The 26,916-nt window shown below is 46.1% G+C and overlaps 8 protein-coding genes across 8 annotated transcripts; 2 read left to right on the forward strand and 6 right to left on the reverse strand.

The window, feature by feature from the left end:
- Nucleotides 1–79: 79 nt before the first annotated feature.
- Nucleotides 80–1,344, reverse strand: SERLADRAFT_439903 (uncharacterized protein; the record flags this gene model as incomplete). The annotated part of the gene is made up of 9 exons (XM_007320341.1): nt 80–105; nt 160–214; nt 276–367; nt 436–451; nt 523–531; nt 588–1,007; nt 1,064–1,163; nt 1,220–1,238; nt 1,293–1,344. The coding sequence occupies 9 exons, from the start codon at nt 1,342–1,344 to the stop codon at nt 80–82; spliced, it is 789 nt and encodes a 262-aa protein (XP_007320403.1).
- Nucleotides 1,345–1,835: 491 nt separating this feature from the next.
- On the reverse strand, nt 1,836–3,789 carry SERLADRAFT_416603 (uncharacterized protein; the record flags this gene model as incomplete). The annotated part of the gene is made up of 9 exons (XM_007320342.1): nt 1,836–1,926; nt 2,092–2,428; nt 2,483–2,597; nt 2,645–2,769; nt 2,821–2,905; nt 2,963–3,013; nt 3,066–3,327; nt 3,375–3,513; nt 3,570–3,789. 9 exons carry the CDS (start codon nt 3,769–3,771, stop codon nt 1,836–1,838), a joined length of 1,407 nt encoding a protein of 468 aa, XP_007320404.1.
- Nucleotides 3,790–4,635: 846 nt separating this feature from the next.
- On the forward strand, nt 4,636–6,753 carry SERLADRAFT_416604 (glycoside hydrolase family 28 protein; the record flags this gene model as incomplete). Its single annotated transcript, XM_007320343.1, has 10 exons — nt 4,636–5,000; nt 5,062–5,125; nt 5,183–5,279; nt 5,328–5,444; nt 5,506–5,596; nt 5,650–5,724; nt 5,778–5,863; nt 5,932–6,075; nt 6,140–6,266; nt 6,329–6,753. The coding sequence occupies 10 exons, from the start codon at nt 4,751–4,753 to the stop codon at nt 6,532–6,534; spliced, it is 1,257 nt and encodes a 418-aa protein (XP_007320405.1).
- Nucleotides 6,754–6,849: 96 nt separating this feature from the next.
- SERLADRAFT_416605 (glycoside hydrolase family 28 protein) lies at nt 6,850–9,251 on the reverse strand (the record flags this gene model as incomplete). The annotated part of the gene is made up of 11 exons (XM_007320344.1): nt 6,850–7,256; nt 7,310–7,373; nt 7,440–7,499; nt 7,541–7,696; nt 7,752–7,837; nt 7,897–7,971; nt 8,025–8,115; nt 8,175–8,291; nt 8,351–8,447; nt 8,501–8,564; nt 8,628–9,251. 11 exons carry the CDS (start codon nt 8,893–8,895, stop codon nt 7,066–7,068), a joined length of 1,269 nt encoding a protein of 422 aa, XP_007320406.1.
- A 131-nt stretch (nt 9,252–9,382) lies between these two features.
- SERLADRAFT_471968 (uncharacterized protein) lies at nt 9,383–12,090 on the reverse strand (the record flags this gene model as incomplete). The annotated part of the gene is made up of 10 exons (XM_007320345.1): nt 9,383–9,918; nt 9,988–10,137; nt 10,229–10,514; nt 10,578–10,722; nt 10,777–11,029; nt 11,081–11,120; nt 11,174–11,210; nt 11,264–11,321; nt 11,381–11,587; nt 11,641–12,090. The coding sequence occupies 10 exons, from the start codon at nt 12,044–12,046 to the stop codon at nt 9,737–9,739; spliced, it is 1,764 nt and encodes a 587-aa protein (XP_007320407.1).
- Nucleotides 12,091–14,002: 1,912 nt separating this feature from the next.
- SERLADRAFT_394258 (uncharacterized protein) lies at nt 14,003–14,442 on the forward strand (the record flags this gene model as incomplete). The annotated part of the gene is made up of 1 exon (XM_007320346.1): nt 14,003–14,442. The coding sequence occupies one exon, from the start codon at nt 14,051–14,053 to the stop codon at nt 14,267–14,269; it is 219 nt and encodes a 72-aa protein (XP_007320408.1).
- Nucleotides 14,443–14,707: 265 nt separating this feature from the next.
- Nucleotides 14,708–16,398, reverse strand: SERLADRAFT_471972 (uncharacterized protein; the record flags this gene model as incomplete). Its single annotated transcript, XM_007320347.1, has 4 exons — nt 14,708–15,129; nt 15,192–16,094; nt 16,149–16,297; nt 16,351–16,398. 2 exons carry the CDS (start codon nt 16,284–16,286, stop codon nt 15,258–15,260), a joined length of 975 nt encoding a protein of 324 aa, XP_007320409.1.
- Nucleotides 16,399–16,685: 287 nt separating this feature from the next.
- On the reverse strand, nt 16,686–16,907 carry SERLADRAFT_394263 (uncharacterized protein; the record flags this gene model as incomplete). Its single annotated transcript, XM_007320348.1, has 1 exon — nt 16,686–16,907. A coding segment is annotated over one exon (222 nt), but the record flags the coding sequence as incomplete, so codon positions are not given.
- Nucleotides 16,908–26,916: the final 10,009 nt, after the last annotated feature.

Here is a 26,916-nt window from a genome sequence, read left to right on the forward strand (position 1 = left end):
CTATCGTACACGGCTCTGTTTATATTTGTACATGAATCTGCTACCACTGCCGTGGTCAAACATTTCCTTCGAAAACTATTTACCACTTTTCATGTGCAGGGCGCACTGGTACAATTATTTCAGTTATACAGTCTACAAAGAGCGCATATATCCACTTACAGTCAAGCTCCCAGCTCCATGCAGAGCTATCCTGTTTCACAAGATAGAGATAGGACTGAACGGACAGATGAAAAGATGTCAGACATGAACAGGAGAGCGATCAAGAATTAACATACATTAGCAATGCCTTCCGCACTCAATCTGACATCTGGGTTCGCTTCCCAGTTAGGGTCATTCCTGAAGGACCTGCTTTTGTCGGTTAATATGCCTATATAGTAAGAGTAAGGATTCATTAGCTGCAACATTATGAAGAACAGACGTCAGGAGGGGACATACCTCCGTCGATAATGGTCTATAATCAGTCAAAGTTTTGATTGCGAGCGTCAGTTCATTAAGTTCGAGGTTCAAGGTTATGTGACTTACGTGAGCAACCTGTGAATCATGATTATCAGTCTTTTACTCGAAAGGAGTATAAATAAACCGCATACATGGATGTTCTGCTTCCCAAACTCCTTTGCCAGGCTCTGGGACAACGCTCTAACTCCGAACTTGCCAGCAGCGAAGGCACTCGTAGTCACATTGCCCCTGATACTCGCCGTAGCTCCCGTGAACAAAAGAGTGCCCTTCTTTCTGATGCCACCCGCAACGCCGCCTTCGCTCTCGAGCTCGACATCCTGCTTTGTAATGATAGATAAACTCTCGCGTGCAAACGCAAATGAAGCGATGATGTTAGTCTCAGTGGAAAGTTGTACTTCCTCTTCGGTAATCTCCAAGAAGGGTTTCCACACGCCGAAGCTTGCATTGAAGAGAGCCACGCGGAGAGGCGCATTCTGGAAGTGGGCTTTCAAGGAGGTAAATGCAGACTTGATCTCTGCTGCAGAGTAATCTTTGATAGGAAAGGCTGCGGCCTATAATAGAACCATGGTGAGTCAGATTCGAGGATTCGCAAGCTCCAGACACTGACCTCGCCTCCCGCCGTGTTGATTTCCGAGGCGAGCTTGTTAAGAGAATCAACTCCACGAGAGATCAGGGCAACTCTGTAACCCTGTTTTGCGAAAAGGCGACTATATGCGCGTGCTATGATAAGGCCGGACAGTGTCAGGGGTTGAAGCGAACTCACGCAGTAGCAGCTCCAGTGCCTTCAAACAATGATCAGGAGGTGTGCACCAGCGCATTCAAGTATCACCACTCACCAGATCCATTACCGACACCAGCAACCACAAAGAGGGGACGTGCTGAGGACATGTCAATGTGTGAGAATATGGGGCTTTGTACTAAGTTTGTAGGTCGTGGGGGTGTTGATTAACGTTGATCCTTGGGCCCTTTATATGCTCTTGCTCGCTGTGATATTCGTAAGGAAAGAAGAGTTACGCCATCTGTTTGTCACATTGTGAATTTGAATGGTCAGCTTGGGGGAGCAAAGCTTCGAGCTTGCTAATACATATCTCTTCGCCGAGAGTATAACCGAGACCGCGATATGCCATGTGTCGGTGGCAGTGCAAAAGGCCTAATACTGTTGTAGCGCCGCACTACGGTCAGGTTCACATCGACGATGACGCTATATCCAATCATTCGTGCTCTTTGTTTCTCAACATCATCCCATCCTTCAAGAATCAACTTTCTAAGCAAAGGAAACAATCGACCTTAGTCAGGTTCACGCGGCTGACTCAGTCAGCATTTGGCGATCAAGTTTATAATGCAGAACGAGACCAATCGACATTCGACATTCAAAAGGATCATACGTATCCGAACACCGTGAGTGTATGTCGTGTCACTGTCGACTTTGCCCCGGATGGGCGGGGGCTACTGACAGACACCCATTTGTGCCTGAACAATGGACATAAGCTTCCCACATCCAGGTATTCATTGATGTCTCGTTTCTTGTAAAGCGCGGGGATGAACCGAGCTTCGTGCATTACATTGCCTGGTTTAAATTCTGTATGCGTACCTTTCATCAGCGACGTCAAACAATTCAGAGATGGCATCACGCACCGCTGGTCTACAGAAGCTGCACGACAACCGCTCGCAAGCCAGTGACCCACAGGCATATCAATAATAGTCTCATCAGACTCAGTGGAGGCTTCACTGCCGGCGTATTCAGGCACTGGCTCAGAGAATCCCGCCTGATTGCTCTCATCCATAGACAAACGAGGGGGTGTGTTTTCCACTGGTAGTAATTTCGAGCGCCATTCTTCTACTTTTGCACGACTTTTCCAAAGGGGCTGTATGGGCATCATGTGTAAAGGTCCTTGGATGCGCCCCACGACCGACCCTTCATTATCTGAGATATCCGGTACAAGTGTGTTAAAGCCGGCGGAAGACCCAGGTTCTACGGAAATCTATATTCAAGCCGTGCTCCAGGGATAGTCGAACTAAAAACTACCTTGACTCTGACCACTCCATCTCGACTCCGACCACGCAAAAGCAATACTGCTAGCATCGGAACCTGCGTCCGAGGCCGCGAACTGAGGTGTCATGTTCATAACAGGCTCTGGGCACTGCACACAATCAGAGTGGGATAAGCTAAGGAAGTAGAAATGCGTACATCTGGATGTATAAAGCCTTCAGGTAAATCAGCAGCTGAGGCAAGCCAATATACTAAAGCTTGGATGATAGTAGGATTGTGCGAGGAAGAATCATACACGGGAGAAACGAAAGCTGCAGTCCACCCTAGATAATAATACTGAGAATCAACGTTTATTCGTACGATTCGTAAATTACCTCTGGAAAACGAGCCGAAGATCCACTTTTGATAGCTGGTAAGGATGAAGTATGGACTTCGCTTGCTTGTGCATATATCCCATATCTGTCATTTCACACAGTTGAGCCCAACGACTGAGCAGAATTCACATCACAGATTTACCCTGGCCCATAAGCGTTCTTTACTTTGGTAGGATGCACTTTGCGTGGGTAGCTGAGGTTGTGCCTCAGTGTGAGACTTGAGAAGAATGAGCACAAGCACGTACCGACTTCATCTCGATAAACTGCAACATGTCTTCTGGACTGAGCACCCAAGGAGGCTGGCATATCAAAATCACAGATTTCCTACTGATCTCAGCGCTGGACGCGTCGTATAGATGCGTCCAAACGGTATTTCGGAAAATATCATCGATGTCGTCGCTTTCCCGGTTACCCAGGTCGAAACCCCAGCGCGATATTTGTGGGAAAGCAAGATGCAGTACACGTTGTACAGTTCGTAAAGGATAAGCATATAACCAGTATTCGAGCCTGGAAAAACGTAAGCAAGGATTAAGACGGTAGCCAGATAAATTTACAGGCTTGTGTTTGAGACGGGTTTCAGGGAGATATACGGTATGGCGAATCTACGAGCAGATGGAACTGAAAGGACACCTTCCGTTTCCCCATCATAATCATCCACCCCTAAGGACTTGCATGGTATGTATTTTTCTGTCCCTGGGACCTTCAAATGTTAGCTATGCACGGACACGACAATTAGTTCTGTTACTCACATCCATTGACAAGATCATTATAGGACGACAGAACGTGAATCACATGAATTTGGCGATGCGAGTTGTGACGGCAAGAGATTGTGTTACGATGACTTTTGTGGCCTACTGGAGGTAATTCCGGGGCGCTTGGGCTATAAACTAAAGCTGGTAGCACCGCATCCTTGATATATGCTAGCAGATTGTCAGACCCGCGGTATGACATGATGTATGGAATGGATACTAGTGGCATTAGAAGGAGAGCAGCAAATGTGTCGAACTCTGCGACGACGAGCAATAAAAGGATATCGCTGAGGCCATGTCTGAAGGATAAAATGTATCTAGGGACAACAAATATCCTTGTACTGTCGACATCGCGGACTGCATGGTTGCAATGAAAAGAGAACAAGAACCAGTACAAGCAAGGTCCTCGACTCGGGAGTTGCCGCGAGTTGCATTAAGCAGAGCCGCGGAGTCGAATATTTTCTGCAGGATTCTACCAGTCTGACAGTCATGACTGCGTTCACTTCAATTGACAGATAAGGTGTTCAACCACCCTGTTGGAGGCACCGTGGGCAGGATAATGGACAGAGCCTGAAGGTATACTAGAGGTTCGTTCGACAAAGCATGAATAAGTGCGGTTAAGCAACGATCCAGATTCCCGTCACTTGCATAGGAGTCGGATAACTACAGGAAAGACCCTTGAGTACGAAGCGCACAAGAAAATTGGACACCACAACTGATGCCAGGTATTCGGAGCCTGCAGTATCTGTATAGGCGAGTGACTCTCATCTGAGCGTGGACGTGCTTTTTTAGAATATTCCATCAACCAGTCAAATTTGCAGATTGATCGCTTGCTCAGCCAATGTCAGTAAAGTGAGGGTGTTGCCCAATATTGTTTGATGATGGCAAGCACATGAGAAAGCATCAGAAAATGCGGTATGTCCGTGGAACATTGACTTTGGCTGCGGGGGCAGAACGGCCCGGGAACAAGGCGGGCCGCTCAATGCCGTCAGCAATTGAATGCTATGACGTCACGTGTTTTTTACTGTCCCACCGCGTCTCGGATGATCGCTGATCGAGGTCCCATGATCCCTTCCGTTTCTGCGAACCCCGCATTTCGCAGGTCGGGCAACGACTTGGTATAAAAACATCGCAGGCCATGAAGACGAGCTGCAGCGATTATCTCAGCTCGTGGCGTAACAATGCGCTTTCTCTCTGCCCTACTTGCTTTACTGCCCCTGGCGTACGCGTCCAACGCGAATGTTCAAGTTAATGGGAATGTCTGCACTGTCGTACCACTCGGTGGGGGGCAGGACGATGGGCCTAACGTCCTTTCTGCCTTTTCGCAATGCGGAGACGGAGGCACCATAGTCCTGGACAGTTACTACGTGGTCGGAACCGTCTTGGTTACTACTGGTCTCAAAGACGTTAACATCGAGTTGAGTGGTACTGGTAAGCCCATCACCTGTATCATAGTGTGTCTTTGCACGTGGTAACGCACGCTATCATCCAGTGCAATATACTCCAGATATCGCTTACTGGTCACCAAACTCGCTGTATATGGCATATCAAAATGCGTTTGTGCAATTCCATGCTTTTTTTTTTTCGTCGACTAAAGTATGATGTCCTAAAAGCACAACTTACTGGTTCTTGTCTGGCGATAATCTTCATTTATACGGTGGTGGAACTCTGGACGCCAACGGCCAAGTTTGGTGGGATTACCCGAACAAGGTAAGCCTTGCCTCGTCAACTCGTACTCACTCATAACATATTGCATAGACTACTGGAACTGCAGGTGGTTCATCTACCACTTTTGCTCGCCCGGTACCTCTCACCGTTGGTAACGCGTCCAACGTGGTAATCGAAGACCTGACTGAGATTTCCTCGCCTTTCTGGGTAAGCACGACCTTCTCCCGTTCCGCTGGATAAAGCTTCTTATTTCTTCTATCTCTCACAGAATAACTTTGTCTATCAATCCACCAATGTAACATACAGGAACATAAATATTTCTTCGGTATCCTATTCATCCAACCCTGCCGCCAACTCTGGTGCGTCTGAATCCTCTTTCAAATCTAGTTGGTTGAGTATTGACTCTTTATAGATGGATGGGACATCTATCGTTCATCTTACATCACCATCGAGAACTCCACCATAAACAACGACGACGACTGTGTTTGTGAGTTACAGTAGATACTGTTGTATTCGCTAAATTAACTACCATCCTTATAGCTTTCAAACCTAACACCACGAATGTCATCATCAGCAATCTGCACTGCAATGGATCACACGGTATTTCCGTCGGGAGTCTAGGTCAAGTAAGGCTCCATACCCATCATTACTTCATCTTGAGCCCAGCAACTGAGCGCGATTGTCCTTTGTGTAGTATGCCGGGGAGACCGATATCGTCGCCAACATATACGTGAACAATGTCTACATGGCCAACGCCGAGAATGGTGCTCGTATCAAAGTCTTCGGTGGCTCTCCGTACGCGAACTCGACAGCAGGTGGTGGTACAGGATATGTCCAGGTACGTTTCCATTCCACTCACCATATTGCAATCCATCTCTTCTTACCCCCCACCCGTTTCATAGAATGTAACGTATCAGAACTTCCAAGTGGTGAACGTCGACAACCCCATCACCGTTGACCAGTGTTATGACACGGATGCCGCCGCCTGTGCCGAATACCCCAGCCAGCTCAATATCTCTGATGTCCACTGTGGGTAACGCCCTCATGTCTATCCATCTACATCTCTTAACCCATTTTCTCTCAATAAACAGTTATTGACATCTACGGTACCTCGTCAGGAGAGGACGGAACGGTGGTAGTCGATATCGAATGTTCCTCCGAGTGCCAGGATATCACCGCCACCGGCATCAACCTGACCAGCCCCAACGGAACTGCTACGTACGTTTGCCAAAATGTCGCGAGCGAGTCGCAGCTCGATTTCAACTGCACTGCTCCGTCGAGTTCATCCAGTGCCTAAAATACCTCCCCAGTCTGACATTTCCATAGTTTTTAACTTGGGGCTTTATGTATGAGCCGATTACTGCGCTTACGAGTGTACCTTTTGAGTAAAATTGCAAAGATAGACTTCCGAATGTTATACCTGCCTTGCGAGCCTTGGATACATATATTTGTTTTGGGTGGTACATTTCTTAGACTCGCAGTTATACTTTGTTGAATGTTATAAACATGGAATCCACTATTCTCTACTGATCCAAGTTATCCTGTAATCCAATGTTCATGTAAATGTATTTCTCTCAACGACTTAGTCCACCCCCAGTTATGCGATACTAGTAATCCGTAGTAACTAGTCCTTACTAGGCCTTACTAGTCGCACCACCTTTTTTATTCTTCTTAACTTGGGTTTTATGAGCAATTTACGCTCGTGAGTGTAAGCTTGAGCAGACATGAAAAGAGCCTTTATATAATACACGAACACCAGTGACACAAAATGGGTTCCCCCCCCACGGTGCCGATAACAAACAGTCAGACCAACCCCCCATCACACCTCTCAAACCGAGTCGGTGCAGTTAAAATCGAGTTCGGACGTGCTCGTCACGTTTCGGCAAAAGTAGGTGGCCGCACCATTCGGACTCGTCAGGTTGATGTCGCCAGCTGTGATGTCCGTGCACGCCATGGTGCAGTTCAGATCGACGACCATAGTACCCTCGGCCCCAGATGACGTCCCGCTAAAGTTGGAATCTGACGCTCGGAGGTTGGGGTGGAGTGGGAGGTCAGATGGAGAAGACACTCACAGTGGACGTCTGAAACCGCTATTTTGGTTGGGTAATCCACGCAAGAGACTGGCGTCGCGAAACACTGAATTCCATGGAACAGGTGAGCACGTCACGTTGGAGGCCAGAGTATCCCTATAAGATGACAAACCTCGTCAAACACGATAGGGTAGTCGACACTGTTGACCTGGAAGTTCGAGAAGGTGATATTCTGATAAAGATACCTCAGCGCTGAATATACGTCAACAAAACCTTGGAGATGACCTTGACATAGCCGCCACCCCCACCGGCCGTCGAATTGGCAAGAGGAGAGCCACCAAACACTTTCACCCGGCCTCCATTTTGAGAGTTTGTCAATGTCACGTTGTTGACCGTGACGTTGGCAACGATATCGGTTTCACCTGCATACTGTTCGCAGAGTCCATGAGCCAAGTGATCAAAGCAGAATTTTTTCTCGACGTACTTGTCCCAAGCTGCCTACAGACATGCCATCACCTGCCAAGCAGTTCATGTTCTGGACCAGAATATTGGTGGCGTTGGGTTTGAAAGCTAGATGCAGGATAGTTAGCAAGGTATTTACAAACATGACATGCTATGAGTATTCTTACAAACGCAATCGTCGTCATTATTAACTGTGGAGTTTTCGATCGTGACGAAGGAAGACCGGTATATGTCCCATCCATCTGACCGAAATACTTAATCATCCTTTCAAAAAGAAAAATCGAAGCAAACACACCAGAATTAAGCGTTGGGTTGGAAGAGTACGAAACGGTCGAGATATTGATATTGCGATATGTCACGTTAGTCGATTGATAAACGAAATTGTTCTGAGCACATGACTTGTAAACACATGCTCTGTGAGGAAAGATGCGTCAGTGGGACTTACCCAGAAAGGTGACTGGATTTGTGTCAAGTCTTCGATGACGACGTTACTAGCATTTCCGACAGTGAGAGGGATAGGACGAGCGAATAGCGTGGACGAGCCTCCAGCCGTACCAGATGTCTAATTTCGCTGTGAGATTAGCCGCGAACAGGATGAGATGCATCATACTGAGAACCTACCGCATTGGGATAGTCCCACCAGACTTGGCCGTTGCCGTCAAGGGTGCCACCGCCATATAGGTGAATATTATCGCCAGAAAGGAACCAGTACGTAGTCCTGCATATCACCAAGAATTAATAACAATGCTGCTTCATGAACGCCTGACTTACGCGTTTTGATATGTCAAGAATAAGGAATTCGGTGACCAATATGCGATGTTTGGAGTGTACTGTACTGATGAAAGTGTCAATAAACCCAGCCCCGAGAGAGAGAATACAGTAGAAGCATAAGACATACCGACACCACTCAGCTCGATATTGACGTTTTTGAGTCCAGTTGTGACGAGTACGGTGTTGACCACGTAGTATTCATTCAGCACCACCGTACCCCCACTTGCGCACTGCGAAAAAGCGTCCAGGATATTAGGTCCATCGTCCTGACCACCTCCCAAGGGCACAACCGTGCAAGTCCCGCCTCCAACCTGTACATTTGCAGACGCAGCGTACGTCAGGGGTGCTACAGCCGCCAAAAGCGCCAAAAGCGCCAGAACTCGAAAGTGCATCATCGGTGGTGGGGGTTGGAGGAAAAACGACGGGTTTGTGAGACTCGGTGTGACATACGTTTATGTCATGAGCATGATATATGAGCGTTGAGCATTCGATGGAGCTCGACGGAACAAGCTGGCCATGGCTTCGACAACTAGACTCTGGGATGAACGTCACGGTGCTCGGTCAGATGACCAGGACAGAGGTGAACGGGCCGCAACTCGAACGATGAGACATCTGCCGTCCGCCAGACTCAATGCCCTCGACGATGTGCAGATTTAATATTTTGTAGCCCCACAGTATGTTGCAGTTGCATGTTGCTGATATTGCTGGCACCGAACGTCGAATAAAACATCACTGTAAAAAGCGCACAGTCATCGCGAAACTATCTTTGGGTGCACGGTTCAGACGGACCGGATGTTTATCGTTTATATAGTACAAGGTCCCCTGACTGCAAAGTGACTCTGAGTTTTAAACCAACCAAACCATCCCAGTCCATCAAGCAAGTTTGAAGAGAGATATTTCGAAATTATGTACTATATCTATGAATTACAAACGAAATAAGCTCGGAGGAAGCAACCTTCCCACACAAGCGCAAAAGACTACATCAATGACACTTGATACCCTCATCTTTAAGACATGAAAACGAAATCTGCGTGCCCGTGCACATATCCCACACATCACTCGTCGTCACCATCACCGTCACCTATCGCGTGAACACCCCCACTCCCACATACATAATATATCACCACGTCTACCAATCTTACCCACATCCCCACAAATCCCACACCTCCGAGTTTGGCGTAGTAGTCATCACTATTCATTGCGAGAGGCTTGCGTTATTACATACAGAATGGTCATCTATCCACTTTTATCCACGGGTGATTGACAGCTGAACGACGTCGAGGCGCTACCAGTCTGGAAGCCTAGTTGGATGGCCTCAATCGCGGAGTAAGAGCTCAACCCCGCACAGGCGAAACATGCGAGAGTAAGCAAAAAGTTCCACATCTTGAACCAGAAACGAAGACTGGTTGGACTGGACACTGATTAGAAGCGATGATAGTCAGTTACTCGCAATCAAATGGTAATATGACATGACAGGTGTCACTCACAAGCACGCCTCCAGCGTGACAACTGTCGCCACGAGTCAACACGGCACGCCGCATCGGGGTTGTTAGGGTCAAACTGCTCATCTCCCTTGACAGCGTCATATTGCATAGTGAATCCCAGCATCAACAGGGGAGGGAATGTATACGAGAATTCTAATCGCGAAAAAAAAAAAAAAATGTCAGTCAATCATTCACATCACAACTCAAAAATGACGCGGAGTGCCGGGAAAAAAAAAAAACGCACGGAAAATGCAGACAGCGGCGATCAGAGCAGATATGTTGCTGAACTGAGGCACGGCTGATCCAATCACAAATGCGATGGACCAGTATACGACCACAGAGATAGCAAAGATCATCTTCCCACGTGGTACCGTCAAAGGTGGGGCTTTGAAGAGTGCGACACCAATGTTATTGTAGATGACTTTAACACCGATATTGCCATAGAGCGCGGCAGCAATTAAACCGGCAGTGAGTGAAACGGCGTTGGTAGCAGTCTGAAGGCCATAGGCAGATATGCCTTGATTAGCGGGCTGTGTAATATATAGAAAAGAAAAGTCAGCGATAAATATCGCAAATAAGATCAGATCACATACGTTTACGGTATATTGGCCTTGGTAAGAGTAGACAAAGAGACCAAAGAACATATAGACGACAAAGATGAAACCTTGTCCGACAGTCATAGCTTTCCAGAAGTCCCAAGGACGGCGCATCTCGGCCATGAACTCGATGAAAATCATGCTAAGCCAACAACAATTAGCCAGATACATCAAAATTATTTGATGTATTACTCACGCTCCACCGTACGAGAAGACGATTTGCATGATACCGGTCAACTGAGTCTGGAAAGCCTGTTGAAAGATGGCAAGGGTTTGAACTGGTGGTTCGACTGCACCGGCAACGTAGTTCGCGACGGTGGCTGTATAGTTTGGTGCCATGTGAGGAACAGCGCCCATGGTCATGATCAAGACGATGATGTTCATCCAGATGGACAAATTTGCGATCCAACCGAACTTCTGCAGTGTTCGGATTTGGCCAAAGATCATTCCTATTTATATGTGTGAGCAGATGCCCGCGAGTCATGGCGGAGCCTGCTTACCTGCCAAGGTCCATACAACGTTGCAGACAACGAAGCATAGCTATCGAGGGTTACTGTTCAGTAAGGAAAGCAGTTAGGGGCGAAAGGTCATACTTTGAATTTGGCCATTTGCGATAGCCCTTGACCATTGCTATATAAAACACATGTAAGAGTGTTTTCGGAGAAAGATATAAAAGAACTAACCCAAGAATAATTAGACCGACATTAAAGATGAGCTGCAAGCTTTGTAAGATGTTACAAACTGTTGATGAGCGGACATAAGGTAAGAATCAACAGAGCGATGAAGTATTCGGTACGTACCAAGGCGAGCATATTTTCCAAAGATGCGATGAGCCAAATCACCAAAAGTTCGCAGGGGATATCTTTCTGAATCAAGATGCAGGAACATCCACCAGAGAAGGAAACCGCCATAAGCCGCCATTACACCAAATACAAAGAAACAGGCGACTCCCGGTCCATAGCCGACCTGAGCAAATGCCCACGGTGCAGAGTAGGGGCCGAGGATATCTAAGGATTGAAAGGAGTGAGACCACGATATGAAAGTATAGATGCAACGTTACCTGTCGTGATGAGATAGAAGACGCTTGACCAGGTAGCAGTCCTGAGCGCGCCAGAAGCATTGCGCTTTTCCTGCTTGCTGATATAAACGGCATTCTCCTCAGAGGGCTCCCTTTTCTCGTCTGTGGCGGAGGCGATAGACGCCTTGTCTGAGGGTGGAGGCTTGATGGCTCTTGAAAAGAGACCAGCCCAGTGACGTTCCTCGACTTCATGAGCAGGTCTGGAGTCATTTCTCTCCTGCTCACGCTGAATCTGTGCGTAGTAGAGGTATGTCTCGAAGTTGGGGACTGTACCGTCAGGAGAAGCGTCTTCGAGAGGAGGCCCAATGATGGCAACTTGTTCCTTCTCTGAGAGGTGGACACGGGGATCGAGTCCACCATCGATGGCGGCGGGCTGAACGAAAGCCATCGTTCTTGAGAGAGGTGGGGAGAAAGTGTTGACTGATGAGGGATCAGAAGAAGGATAGGAAAGGACCCGGAGGCTTTTATTATTGGAGAAGCTGATACGGGATGCGTGCCTTGTGCTCGTAGCGTAATTATCCGTTACTGTCAGGTTGACAGCTTAAAAAGCGGGCGTGGCATGTTGACATAGATAAGTCATAGATAGCGTGGCCCGATAAGCCTGTAGGGCGGGCATTGATTACACAGGCCCCAATACAATGAACAGCATTCAATAGGTCGATGCATTCCTGCGTGGCGAGCGAGGAGAATGCACTCCCCACTTGGATTTTCTACACTTCGAGCGAGGAGAATGCACTCCCCACTTGGATTTTCTACACTTCAAATCTGAGACGACCAGCCCACGATGGATCACATGGTACCGCCGAAACGCTCCAAAGTGGGAGATACAGGTTGCCGTCGTTCAAAGTACCACGCCTCCGACTGAGACTAGACCTGATGATCTTTTTTGCGATGGAAACCGTAATCCTCCGCTTATTTCTGCATGAAAACATTGACAGACCACGGCCAGGTGTTGGAGCCGGAACTAGACACCATGTGCACACGACCACACAGATGTGCACCTGGCCTTACCGCTGCCATTGTGATCCGGATCCGAAGAGCATATGCATGGGGCAGGCTGAAACCAGTTTAACCTACCATACAAAGCTCTGCATTTCGAGCACATCAACAAAACACTGATCTGCAACATTTACTCATGCCGGCCCCCACTGGCCTAGCACTGCCTTGTATGGGCCCGGAAATACCTTACTTTTGCCCCACCTTATGGATTCATAGGCGCTTCCTCTCTCGAAATCACACCAATGCTAAACTACGTGCAGAGACGTTCTCGATGGGGTTTCATATCCGGACTTAATCCATACTCACCCCACTAGCTTCCCACACACATCGTTTTTTGACCGCTCCAGGCATCTATTTACGTCGCCGAGCACTCAGTCATGCCGTGCCCCTATCCCCACGATAGGTCTTCTCCTCAGATACGCCATCGACGACAGGTGCCGAAACTAATTGCTCCGAGGAGCTTACCTCCAATCCATCTCGCTGTATACCGAGCTGGAGAAGCATCCGTTCTATTACATCCCACTCTACGCTAAGTACAGTACCGAGGCCGAGCCTGAAATAACTAGCAATCCCGCGAAGAAAACCTTGACTTTGACTGCGTCAATAACAACTAATGGGTGTATCCAGATCAACTCAGGTCGCGACTCGCCATCCTCTCTTGAAGCTCTAATTTCAGTTTGCGCCAGGTCATAATCGACGGTATTCGTCTTGTGCAAACGCTAGGCCCAAAAGTCCGAGCCAGTCATTTGAAAATCACCCCGCGCTCAGGTCGGAATAATGTGCGGTCATTTTTGTCATTTACCACGGGACGTTCTCCTGGTCATCTTCGAGGAAGGCATCAAACTTCCACCATCTCCAAAACTGCCTTTCGAAAGACAGGTAGCATGGTTATCTCGCTACGGCTGCTTTGGACGCTCCTTTCCTCTGGATGACCATACCTCAAATAATGTTACCTGGCGATATTTTCACTGCATTTCTCACTCGCAATACCTCCGTGTTATTTTCGCCGAGTCTCAGTATTGGAATAGACTGTCACGAACTGTCTTTCACTGTCTCTTTGACGTGTCTTACTCTTACCGCGGAGGATTTTCCGATTACTGGCGTGGACGCATTTCGTCATCTATTATCATCATGCACCGATCTATCGAGTCTCAAGCTTTGCGGAGAGGTGGTTAATTTCCAAGACTTTACGGGATCAGTTAGCGTGAACCTGCCCATGCTCAAGTCTTTCTATCTCCATCCCAACATTCCAAAATCACATATTTTTCTTTCCCCGGGTGGCTATGTCGCAGCAATTTTCGCGCTGCCAATCACTCCATCCCTTACCCAGTTGGATTTGTTTTACATGCCAAGAGAGTGTGGGGCATATGAGCTATTGGAGCGCAGACGTTTTATGGACCCACCCGTATTTTCAGCGGTGCGAAGCCTGGTTCTCAATGCCAACCTTCCACGGCACGTCACCACCCAGAATATTACCCCATTCCCGAATGTAACACAGGTCACATTGAGCGACGTTGACCAAGCATTCATCGCACAAGCACTGAGCACCCCATGGACCTTCAACGGTTCATACAAGCTGGTCAAATACGCTGGCCTCACGTGGAGGAGCTGATCATACATGACGAATACCCACAAATGGCAGAGTTGCGGGGTTGGTTGGTGTGTCGCGGGGGGGAGGCTTACCATCAAGATTAGAGGTCCCCATTCATCCCGCTTGTGAGTTTCCCTTGGAAGATTGCCGAGCGGTCGAGGCGTATGCCAATTTGGTGTTCGAGGATATCGACTATAAAAAAATTCTATCTTCTGCAAAGGTATGTAAGTGTGCTGCCATTTTATCTTACACGACTCAAACTGTATTGTGCACAGGCCTCCCGCTGATGTCGAATTTATTACTTATCCAACAACATACCGTATCAAAAACATTTGCTTCTATGAATGAAAGCGTTTGAAGCAGTCAAAGTGAATCGTGGAATGGCAAAGCAGGCGTACTTCGATTGCCAGAAGTATTTCTGAGTTAACAGGACAGGCACAAAGCTCATGCCGTACTACTCACTGACTCATAACCAATGATGTTTGCGATAAGGAAAAGTTGGGAGATAGCCCTCTAGTAACATGACAAAAACAAGATAGTCTAAAATGTACCTGGACGTACCTGTATAATATGATGTTCTGCCTATAAATATCCACTCCTATACGGTTCTTTTGATCTTTGTGTCTGGTTTGAGTTAATCACCGTGGGCTGATACACTGCTCTACCTCCATGGTGATTTGATTCAGCTGGTCTCGAAAATATCTTGCCCTATCTTGGGCGGCTGCAGTATCCAGCATGATAAGAAAACTTCCCGGGCTTTCTGCCATGAACGCGTCGGGGGGTGATCTACAAATCTTGCATCTACGCAAATAAGCGTTTGTTATAAGGGCCTGAGCAGTGACGTGATCCTATTCCCACAGAATCCGGCGACTTATCAGCAACTGATCGCAACAAAGATGAGTGGATATCAAATATGAAAACAATCGTATATTCAATGCCTTACATTGATTGCCTTGTTCTGTCAGTTTTTAACGCTGGATTTATAATTATCCATGGACACGAACAGGTATTAAATTACTTGCCCATCGCGGGGAATTCGACTGCTCTGAGAGATAGATCCGATGAGACTGGAGAAATATGATGATTGTGCGCACTGTTGAAATTTGTTCTCCCACATGTGGGCCGTGGAAATATAGGCCGTGATCATCATGTGAACTTGATATTTTGTTGTGGATTGCGATGCATCTGTTTTGGGAGAGAGAAAGCAAGCTTGCTCTGTGAATTGTTTCAGCGAAACCACTGTATACCATCTGTAGGCTATCCAGATGCGCGTGCTAGACCTAACGCCTCCTCTTTTCCTGCATCGTTGGTGATGTTTGAACCTCTGAGTTTGACCTTTTGCGTGTAAGAAGTCTACGCAAGGGGCAAAGGATAACATCGCTCGCATCTCCGTGTACATATTCCTTGTGTACATTGAACAGATTCTTCGCAGTCTCCCTATGAATGCTTTCCAGGATATCTTCAAGTTTGATGATCGGAAACGATTCCTCCGCCCTCCGATAGCCGTTTCGCAGGTGACCCGCAAATTCGTGAAGAAATTGACGAACGGGCTCACATGTCTTCGCGATCGCCTTGCAGTGACCAATTTAAATTTGGTGAAGAAAACCAGACGCGAGGTCCGGCCAAGAACACTGGGGAAGATTGCTTGAAGTGTGTTCCACTGGTTAACCAAGTCAACAGTGGGATGGTTCTGGTCAGTATAATAAAAGAGGACCCATATCAAGGTCCACCACACAGATTCCATGTCATGCAACCCATTCATCCGAAAAGGAGGTTCTTCGCCCTCGTCCGTTGAAAACAGGTATCCCTTAGCGTCTACTTCCACCGCCATGAAATGGGGAGTGCCCTGCCAATCGGTGATCAGTGGGTGAAATCAATGTTATCGTCGGATTAATCTCACCGTTCGCACATCGTGAGACTTATTAGAATGAATACATTTTGCATATTCGAAACCGGCAAGTTTGCCAGTGCCCTGCTTGATGATCCATAATCCATTGCCAACGCTGACATCACGATGCACCCAGCCCACTTTATGCATGCAATATAGGGCTGATTCTGGCGTGAACAAATGAATGCAAGAGAGAAAAGAGGAAGTATCCTACCTTTAAGGGTGTCCTTTAAACAACAGATGATATTTGCTATTTGCTAGGCTGGTCATATTCTTAAGGGCAACACCCACATCCTCAAAGACGGTGCGAGAGTGAATTCTGCGCGGGATGAAACTATCATCATCTAGCGCACGGACACGTAATACGGGCCTGGCGCAATCTGGTAAATGTCCGTCACTGGGTAAATGCCGCTGTGAGGAGAGGGCCATACTGCTATCAACAGTCAACCACTCAAAAGTGCAGCTGCCCCCACCCTCCATGGGATCGAAGGTTGAATCGCAGATATCGCCAATTGAAATATCTTTGTAGACTAGAACTTTCGTGAAGTATTTTTCTGCTTCTACTGCTTCATGTTTAAACTTTTCCCGAATAGCCAGCAGAATCTGCTCTAATATGGCGCCCTCCGCGTCACGGCCAAAATCTCCCCACGAGTCTTTTAAAACAACCGCCTTTCCAGTAACCTCATTGCGTGCCTCATATACGCGAGTTCCACGGCCAACCATAGAGTTAGCGCCATAAGTCGCTATTGGCCGTGTCGTGGTAAACGTCATAAGCCGATCCTTGTGATGAAGAGAGAACCTGTAATGGGTTTCATCCTGGATCGAGATGCGCTCAATAGTGGGATCCCATCCGAGACCCACGTCAGTGATGGATCCAAATGAGTAAAAGAGGGAGATGACGTTGTTGAGGTCCTAAGGGTTAACAACAGTGAGTGCCGAGACATACATTGTATTACATCGACGTACACTGAGGAAGTTGATAGGCTCAGTAACCGCAGGGAAAGCACGATTGCTCAACCACAGTCTCAGGTTCGTGTTCTCAATCGTGATGTCATATGCAAAATGACGACACGGGTCCTCTCACATTACGTTATGGAGGTTCCAGATTATCTTCTGTTTGTTCTAAGAAAAGTGTTGGCGAGTTGGTGTGGACAAGGATACTTCTGACTTACATCCCTGATGTCCCCTGGATCTGGTCTCTTCTTGAACTCGGCGGCTACAGCAATGTCAAACCCGTGGACCTTGTCCTCCACGGGCAGCTTGGCTGTTTTTGTTTCGATTCACTTAAGGTAGCCATCGGGATGGGAGGTATCTTTTCGATCTGAGTTTGGCGTGATATATCCGTGGTTGTGATAGCGTACTAGATAATTTGAAGTTTCCCTCGAGATCCCATTGATGATATCACCTAGAGGAAGAAATACGACTGCTTTGTGACAAAACCGGATAAACCCAGTCTCTGCCAAAGCAGCCATTGTTCTCCATGGAGCATAGCCACCACTCCATGGAGTCACCATTGTACTCCTAGGAGTCATTATACTGTAGCGAGTAGCACCTCTGACTATAAGTAGTAGGGGGTTTAGTATAGGAATACCTCAGTCGTTTCTATAGCCTCTTGGGCAGTGGCTGAGTTTCACTTAGTTTTATTATGTTGTAGGTCCATTTTGAGCATGTCCAATTTCTTCAAAAAATGTCTGAAGCCATGCAAGGTGTTGTCCAGCATTGCTCAATCCAATGTATTCTGACTCCGTGGAGGATAAAGCTACCATGCTTTGTCTTTTGCTTGTCCAGGAAATTGCTCCTTAGATGGTGATAAAAACAAAGCCTGATGTTGATCGAGACGTGTCTGGGTCTCCAGACCAATCTGCATCTGAATATCTGTAACAACCAAGAGTTATTTACTCTGGCGCACACAGGAACACACTATAAAGAAGATGATGGGGAGTGGTTACCCCTTAGGCTGCAATCAGTTAGTTGTGCTAGACAACAGGAGGACTCACTGAGTACTTCCCCATGTATTGCTCTTGTATATATACTAAAATACATGAGGTACTGTACAGTTGTAAATAAAGTTCAAAGTCCGATGTCTAGCATGTGACCGGTCACATGATGAGTCTAGACACGGGTCAGGTGATGTGTCACATGACTGGTCATGTGACTATGAAAAGTCAAAAATGTAAAGTAAAGTAAATGGTCACATGACTGGTCATGTGACTTGGAAAATAAAAGTAGAAGTACAAAAGTGAAGCGTAAGTAGGTGCTGGTATGTTAATTGTAACAATATCCATAGAAATCCATGCCCATGGAGACATCTGTGCCATCATATCGTAGTTCCATGTCCTTGGTTGCTTTCAGATATCGGAGGACACATTTTGCAGCTTCCCAGTGATGGCTCCTTGGAGCTGAGCTATGTCTGCTTAGTATTCCAACAACGTAGGCAATGTCTGGGCGGGTTCCAAGCATGGCATACATGAGGGAGCCTACAATTGAGAGGTATAACACTTGGCGCCCTTCAATATGCATCTCATGTTGCACTATATCTATATCTTCCCCTGGAGCATTTGCAAGGAGTTTTGATCCATGGGCCAATGGTGTCCATACAGGTTTGCAGTTCTTCATTCCAGTACGCTCCAGGACTGTGTCAATGTATTGGCGTTGCAATAGGGATATTGTTTTGTTTGAACAATCATGTTGGATTTCTATTCCGAGGATGTATTTTGCTTCTCCAAGGTCCCGCATTTTGAATATGGATTCAAGTTTGGCTTTTGTGATATCCATGAATTTTCAGGATGAAGCTCCTAGGAGGAGGTCATCTACATAGACAACAACAAAGCATATTTATTTGTTGTCCCGGAATACATAGAGACATGTTTCTGCATTAAGTCTTGTGAAACCGAGCTCCTGGAGCTTGCGATCAAAAGTTTTGTTCCATGTACGACCAGCTTGTTTTAACCCGTAGATGAATTCCTTCAATCTCCAGCAGTATCCAGGTTGGATAGAAACACCCTCTGGAGGAAGCATGTACAGTTCTTCTTCAAGTTCTCCATTGAGATAAGCTGTGGATACGTCCATTTGATCAAGTTCTAGGTTGTACTTTGCTGCTAGGGCTAGAATAATTCAGATCGACTCTAAGTTTGCAACCGGAGCAAAAACCTCCTGGTAATCAATCCCCTCCCTTTGAGTAAAACCTCGTGCAACAATCCGGAGTTTGTATCTCTCAATGTTTCCATTTTGATCAAACTTGATCCGGAACACAGGTTTTGATGTGATGGGTTTCACCCCCTTCGGAAGTGGAACAGTGTCATATACTGCATTAGTATTGAGACTTAGGAGTTCCTCCTCCAAGGCAGACTTCCATAATTCTCCATCCGGACGTGATAAGGCTTCCTTTAGTGTCCTTGGAAGGTCTGTGTTAGATGGACCGGTACTTGCTATTCCAGCAAAGAATGTCTCCTCTGTATCAGATGTTTCTTCATGAACCTCAGGAGTGTTAGGTTTCTCCATGGAGTTGTCATGCTGCTCTTTTTGAGACTGTTCCTCATCTAGAGTCCTTTGATAATCTCGGTTTTTGTCTGCAGAACGGGTCTGGCGACTGCTTCTGCGTACTCCTAGGACTTCAGCAGGCATGACTGCTCTTTTGGGAGCTTGTGCAGGTACTCCAGGGAGTAGACGCATTTGTGTGTGTGTTGCCCCACTCACTCCTGGAGGTGTTGAATCACTCCTCGGAGGAATTGGACTCCTTGGAGGTGTTGGATGACTTCTCGGAGGTGTTGTATGCCTTCCAGAAGCTGATCCAATGGACAGGCTGTCTAGCTGTATTCGGACTTCTTCCACATCAGCTGGCTGTACGTTGATGGGCTGTCCTCCCACTGACTGTGACTCTACTTTGGCTTTCCGTTCTGAAGATGGCCAGTGTTCAGGTCTTGGTTGTAGAGACTGTTGTGGAGGGTGTCTTAGCTGATCAGGTGCTCCCACTGCTCTTGGAACGTCTCCACGGAGGTATTGCCCCACTGCTCTCGGAACATCTTCATGCTGATATGGTTCTATTGCTTGTGGAACATCTCCTTGGAGATGTGGTTCCATTTGCAATTCATTTGGATCTCGGATCCGAGGGTCAGGAACATCCTCCTCCAATGTATTTTGGTCTGGATAGTGAGCATTCTCTGGAATGAGTCCCTCCCACTGATCTGTGCTAGTGTCTGTGTTCCAGGGAGCAGTGTCGTCCTTTTGTACCTTTCCGGATTCATTGAATATGACATGCCGACTGGAAAACACAGTTCATTTTTCAGTGTCTAGGAGTTTGTAGGCTTGCTCTCCATGTGTGTAGCCAATCATTATGGCTTTGCGCCCCTTGGAGTAAAACTTCCCTTGCCTTTTGTCTTTCGGAATCAAGGCATATGCTTGGCATCCGAAAGGGCAAAACAAAGTTGGATCAACTCTCCTTTTAAACAGTATTTCATATGGGGTCTTTCCATGGAGTCCTGATGCTGGGCTGCGTGCTGTGATATATGCAGCTGTTTGCATGGCATCTACCTAAAATGACTTTGGGAGCTTGGAATCATGGAGCATAGTGGTTGCTAATGTAGCCAATGTCTGATTCATGCATTCTGCAATGCCATTTTGTTCCAGAGTATCTGCAGCTGTAGTTTCTTGGATGACACCATCTCCTCGGAGTTGATTTTTGAATGCATTGCCAGTATATTCTCCTCCCCCATTGCTCCGGAGGAATTCTGTGTACAGTGGAGTGAAGTTTTCTTCTCCCAAATGAGTCCAGAAGAATGTTTGGACATCTTCTTTCCATTGCTTGTATCGTTTCAGTGTTTCACTTTTATGTTTTAGGAAGTATATCCATGGAAATTTGGAGAAATCATCTACAATGATAATCCAGTACCAAAAACCCTCCCTGGAAGTTGGTTTGATTGGTCCTCCAACATCTGTGTGCACAATTTGTATGGGGCGCTTGGCTCGGTTTCCTCCAGTGGACTTGAAAGGTAATTTCTTCATTTTTCCTAAAGCACAAGATTCACAAAACTCCGGGGTTCCGGTAAGGGTGTCTATGTCCTGGAGCTGTCCTTTTGTAACCATTCGTTGCAAGCGGTCCATTCCAATGTGTCCTATTCTCCTGTGCAATAAATTTACATCTACTGCTGCAAAAGCTGACTCCGGGTTGATTTCGGGTTTTGCTTGGATGTGATAAAGTCCTCGCTTGTGTAAGGCAGTGAGGATAAGTTCCTCCTTTTTCCGAACTTCACAAGTGTTTGACCCTGCTGGAAAAAGTGTTGATAACCCTGTTTTGGACAATTTGTGGACAGAGACGAGTGCTAAAGTGAAGTTTGGCACAAGTAAGACATTTGACAGTGCAATATTGTAGTCCTTTTTGCCAACGGTTGCTTGTAGGATTACTGTTCCAATTCCAATAGCATTTACAGAGGATTCATCCCCAAAACTGATTGTCCTCGGAGGATGCAGAACATGGTATGTTCCTGGCTCAAACCAGGAGCGGTGAGGGACCATGTGGGATGTTGCTCCGGAGTCAATAATAATTGTTGTTTTGGTCTTATTGGGTTCCGACACAAGGTAAGCTTGAATGCATTTAGCAAGTGGCTTGGAAATATGTACATGTTCCAATGCAATATGACTCTGTTCCTCCTCGGAGTCAGATCCAGATGATTGCTCCGCCGTATTTGCCTTTTCCTTCTCTTTTCTTATATCCTTGTGTCTTTTTTTTCCCTTTTTCCTTCGACTTTTTCCAGCTGACTGAAGTGTTCGACACTCTGAGGTGTTGTGTGATTTGACTTTGTGGAAGTCACACCACTTCTCCTCGGATTTGAGTGCTGATTTGGAACCTCCAGGGGCCTTTCCTGACTGTCATGCAACTTCTGCAGTGATCCGGATCTCAACTGCATCAAAGGTAAGTTTATTTTCTTCAATCGTGTTGATTACTGATGACTGAAATATTTGCCATTCAGGAGTGCATGGGAGAGATTGGAGAAGAGCAAAGGCCATGAGTTTGGTATCAACTCCTAGTTTCATTCCGGAGAGGTGTGAATCAATTGTCCGGATTTTTGCAATGTGGTCCTGGATAGGTGATGTCCCATCCCAGGACAATTTGGTGAGTTGCTGGAATAAATAGAAGGCCAAGGCAATGTTGGATGTCTGATGGAGTGAGACAAGTTTATCAAATAACTCCTTGGAGCTGGTGAGGTCTCCAGTCCTCATTAGGAGGGCATCAGAGATGTGGTCCTATGTGAAACTCAGCTGCTGCCCAAGAGGCTATAGAAACGACTGAGGTATTTCTATACTAAGCCCCCTACTAGTTATAGTTGGAGGTGCTACTCGCTACAGTATAATGACTCCTAGGAGTACAATTGTGCTCCTAGGAGAACAATGGTTACTCCATGGAGTGGTGGCTATGCTCCATGGAGAACAATGGCTGCTTCGGCAGAGACCAGGTTTATCCGGTTTTGTCAGTGGATTGGTTCAGATTGTGAGCTATGGATTGTCCACAAATCCCATATAAATGCAACAATATTCTCAAAAAGTAAATGAAAAGGATCAATTGGGAAAAAAGAAGGATGAATAAATGCTGGGCTTGCTGCTGCTAGAGGCATGCGAGAAATTCCTGTTTCTCTTGTGATTTTAGCACGAAGATTTTTGACTGTAGTATCATTGAGTTGATTGATTGTACTCCAATAGTGCTCTTCAGTACGCATTGGCAAATTGTCCAGGTTGTATGTGGGGCGCTCACTGTTATACTTCTGGTTTTCTGGTGGTGATAATGGATAGTACTGAGCCTTAGCACCTTTTTCAAGACTGGATCTGGCCCCTTTGATTAAAACAAATCTATCACCATAATTTGCAGTATGTCCAGCCATTCCATTTAACTTTGCTGAGCCTAACATATCTCCCAGTATCATAGACATGTACATGCGGTTTATGAAGTAGGAGGAATCTATAGCATCCCACATCCATATGCCTTGACTGCATTTTGCTGCATCTTGAAAAAGGGGATATACAAATGATTCAATATTTCCTGGACTTTGGGGTCCTGGAATGGCCATAGTTAATATGATATTGTTAGAAAGGTACCTCGATTCTGGAGGGAGGTTGAGCAATATCAGAATTAATATCCAAGTATCAGACTGTTTCTTCATAGTAAGCTGAGCACCATCAGTAGATAGTGCAAAAGCAATGTCACGTTCATCCTGAAACAACCCCATGTTTTTGTAGTGATGTTCATGAACACTTCCACTGGGGAAGTCAGAATATCTTGCCTGAGCCTGCACCCCAGAACTTTGAGATCCAACTGCAAGTAACTTTAGTGTTTCTTGTAAGTATCTATCTCTGTATCGCAGGAGTTGTGATGATTGCTTGTTTGCAAACATTGCTTGAATGATTGAGATAAAAGATACATATGGCATTTGTGCTCTTGGCTTAGGTTTAGATCCAGCAGTGTAGCGCTTCTCTCCACATGCAATCCGGCCCTTTATAGTGTGAGGACAAGGTTTCAAGTCCTTGAAGTCCCCTGTATATGCAATACAGCTCCTTGGGCACATATCAATCTTTACAGGCTCAACCTTGGCCAGAGATCCGGCCAGCTTGCAAACAGCATATAGTGACAATATGTCTAACTGAGTAGCTTGTTGTAATACCTGTGCATGCAGTTCATATGCCTTGACAGTACCATTTGACTTCTTCCATGCAATGTAGTGTTTGAGGCTGTGGATCTCTAAATCTGTTAGGCTGCTTGGCTCTGAAACAGAGGATGGGGGAACAACTGGACACTTGTATCCATCTAAGAGTTTTGCTTGCAGGTCCCTTTGAATAGGAGGATAGTTGGCAACAGTACTATTACTGTGGAGTATATGAGGATTCTCATCATCCAAGTCAGCATCAGCACCATAGCTGGCTGGATCATCCTGGTTGCTATCAGTATTATCACTCTCATCATCAACAGCAGCATTATGGCTGGGTGAATCATCCAGAATATCATACTCCAAGTCTGGGAATGTCAATGTACCCTGCTCTCCAGCACTTTGATCATTATCCTGGATGCTATCAGCATCATCACTCTCATCATCAATAGCAGCACCATAACTCGGTGAATCAACTCCACTCTGGAGGATATGAGCATTCTCAGTACCATAGGGGGGCAAATTATTCAGAATATTATCCTCTACACCTAGGAATGTAAATATATCCAGAGAATTTAGCATACAAGGCAGAATAAAAGCAAAGATCATACCTTGATCAGCTTGAATATCAAGATCTACATCTGTGGATTGTGTGCCAGTACTGGCAATATTATCTGAAAAATGGATGTCAGCTACACTTGTATGTGCTTGTAGAATCACATAAGCATACTGTCTTCAACCTGGTTATCAACTTGTGCATCTTTTGACGAAGATTTCGACAGAAATTCAGTATTCATTCTAATGCACAGCTCTAGATGTGTCTTGAATGCAGATGCATGATTTGGTGTGTTCAGAAGTTTCATATCAGCCTGCAGATGGCTATAAATTGTCCTTTTACTCCTGTCCTTTGAAGGAAAACATTTGGTACAGTAGCAAAGCATTATTGTGAGGTGGGGAGAGTGGACAAAACACAATTGCAACCCAACGCTGTGGTGCATCAGATAAGAAAGCGCCCAAAGAGGAAACTGACTATTAGATATTTGTTGCGTGAACACAGGCTGCTTGTTGCTTGCCACATCGACAACAATTCTACATACTATGGACCCTCTGCAGCCTTACAGCAACCCACTGTCATCAAGTCTGTATTATAGTAAACTTTCCTCATTCAAATTCCACTCGTTTAGTACGACTAATGACATTGTTTTTCTCCAAGTTCCTCCTCTCGATGCTACGTCTTCCCCACAGCCCACAACCTCAGCCCCATCGATTGCAGTCAACCCACTCTTGATCAAATTGCTCAGCTCTGAGGACCTTCTGAAAAATCGTCACTTCAGCGACACAGTTCAAAAGTATCAAATTGCGGTGTCATGCACCAAAGAGTTGATTGGTAGCATGGACAGGTGTCAATAACGAAGCGAATATTCAAAAAGACTCGCCTTTGCGCCACACAGGCACAGTGCCACGTGAAATAGTAATTAATATTGCCTGTTTTGAACTTGTGGCTGATCAGCACCACCTCTATTAGGCAATCCAGTCACGCTCACCTTTGCTTTTCCATTCGGTACTTTCCGTGTTTCGGCATTTCGGCAAACTTTTGCGTCGCCACTGGCTACACATTGCATTGCGCCCTCACTTTTGTCGTTTCCCTTACTCCCCTTCCTTTGCCTAGCCCCACTATGGGCCCCTTCCTCTCCTTTTTATTCTCACCTGACGGTCGTTTCTGGATCCCCATTCTAATCCACTTTTTCATCACCTCCACCCTCCTCCTTCTCATCTTATTTGCACCCCCACCATTTCTGATGTCACCACTTCCTATCCGCTTCCGTCGCCGATCCGTTGACTACCACGTGCCACTGCTGATATCAGCAAAGCCCCGGCGGCCGGTCCAAATAGGGCAACAGGTCCATCTTCATGACGTCGATCTGCCATCATATACTATCAAAACATCGGTCGCTCGTCTTGCCTGGTTGGAGTGTGGGTGGGTAGTTTTTGAGCTGGAGAAGGTTCATCCCCTTGCATCGCCCATGTTCATCGCTGTCCCATTCACTTGGGTACACTTATCTTTTGTCCATTGTCTTCGCTATAGCTACACCTACCACACGCTGCCTGGGACTCACTTGTTCCAAATTGGAACTACTCCTCTCCCTCCCTTGTTTGATCAGGTGGTCCAACACAACCAGTCCATTGGTAAGGCCATGGAACTGTCGGATTTGGACTAGGTGGTGGACCGGTGGCTCCAGTTTCTTTTTTTTTCAGCAGAACATTCATTTACAGTGCGATTATTTTTGATTTTTGAATCATTTTTATGGACACATATTTTTTTAGAATGTCTGACTGACAATAAAGGAACTGTGTTGATACTGATAGTGTTTTGCCTTGCCCTTTTTTTACTGCATCTTCCCATGACATCATGATTTTCCTGCTCTCTTTTTGCTATTGGACTTTACTTTATGGCTGTACAAACCTGTGACATTACTCACAGCATTCATTGTTCTATCCCTTTCTTTAATCAGGGACTGGAACTAGAGTCCAATGTGAGTAACTAGAGAATAGGAAGCATTGGACTCTGCAATACTGTCCGAAGTTTTGTAAACAAAGGTAAACAAAGCAGCCACAAAGGCGAAATAATAGAGAACACAATCAATAGTGAATGATAGAAGAATAGATAGAGAAAGGAATGAAAATATATAGGTAGCACAAAGGTGCAGAATCACCAAAACTAACATCTTATCCTGTAACATCTACGCAGGATTTGTCAGCATACATTCTTTCCTTCATGTTCTTTCTCATTCTTTTTGCACAGCTATACTGTGCATAGCCTACTTTTCTTTCACTATATAAACCCCTGTATTTTACCTTGTAAAAAAAAAACAAGAACTCAATTCCAGACTTCTTCTCTAATCTCAAGTTCACTACTCTCTGCTACTTGTGATCCAGTGTGGTCACAACACTTCCCACTGCTACCACTGTTAATTGCTGTCATCATCACTTCCCACTTTTGAAGTCATTGTTATCCCTTTCGATTAGAGTCCTTCTGAGCACTACAGTTTGTGCGTCAGGAGCCTGCTATCACTGGGAACCTCGTCACCTCGTCATCCTCGTCGTTCTCAAACCTACCTTGTGCTACAATTAGCAAGGTAGTGCTCATC

The sequence above is a fragment of the Serpula lacrymans genome, assembly GCF_000218685.1.
Source record: "Serpula lacrymans var. lacrymans S7.9 unplaced genomic scaffold SERLAscaffold_9, whole genome shotgun sequence".
Lineage (NCBI taxonomy): Eukaryota > Fungi > Basidiomycota > Agaricomycetes > Boletales > Serpulaceae > Serpula > Serpula lacrymans.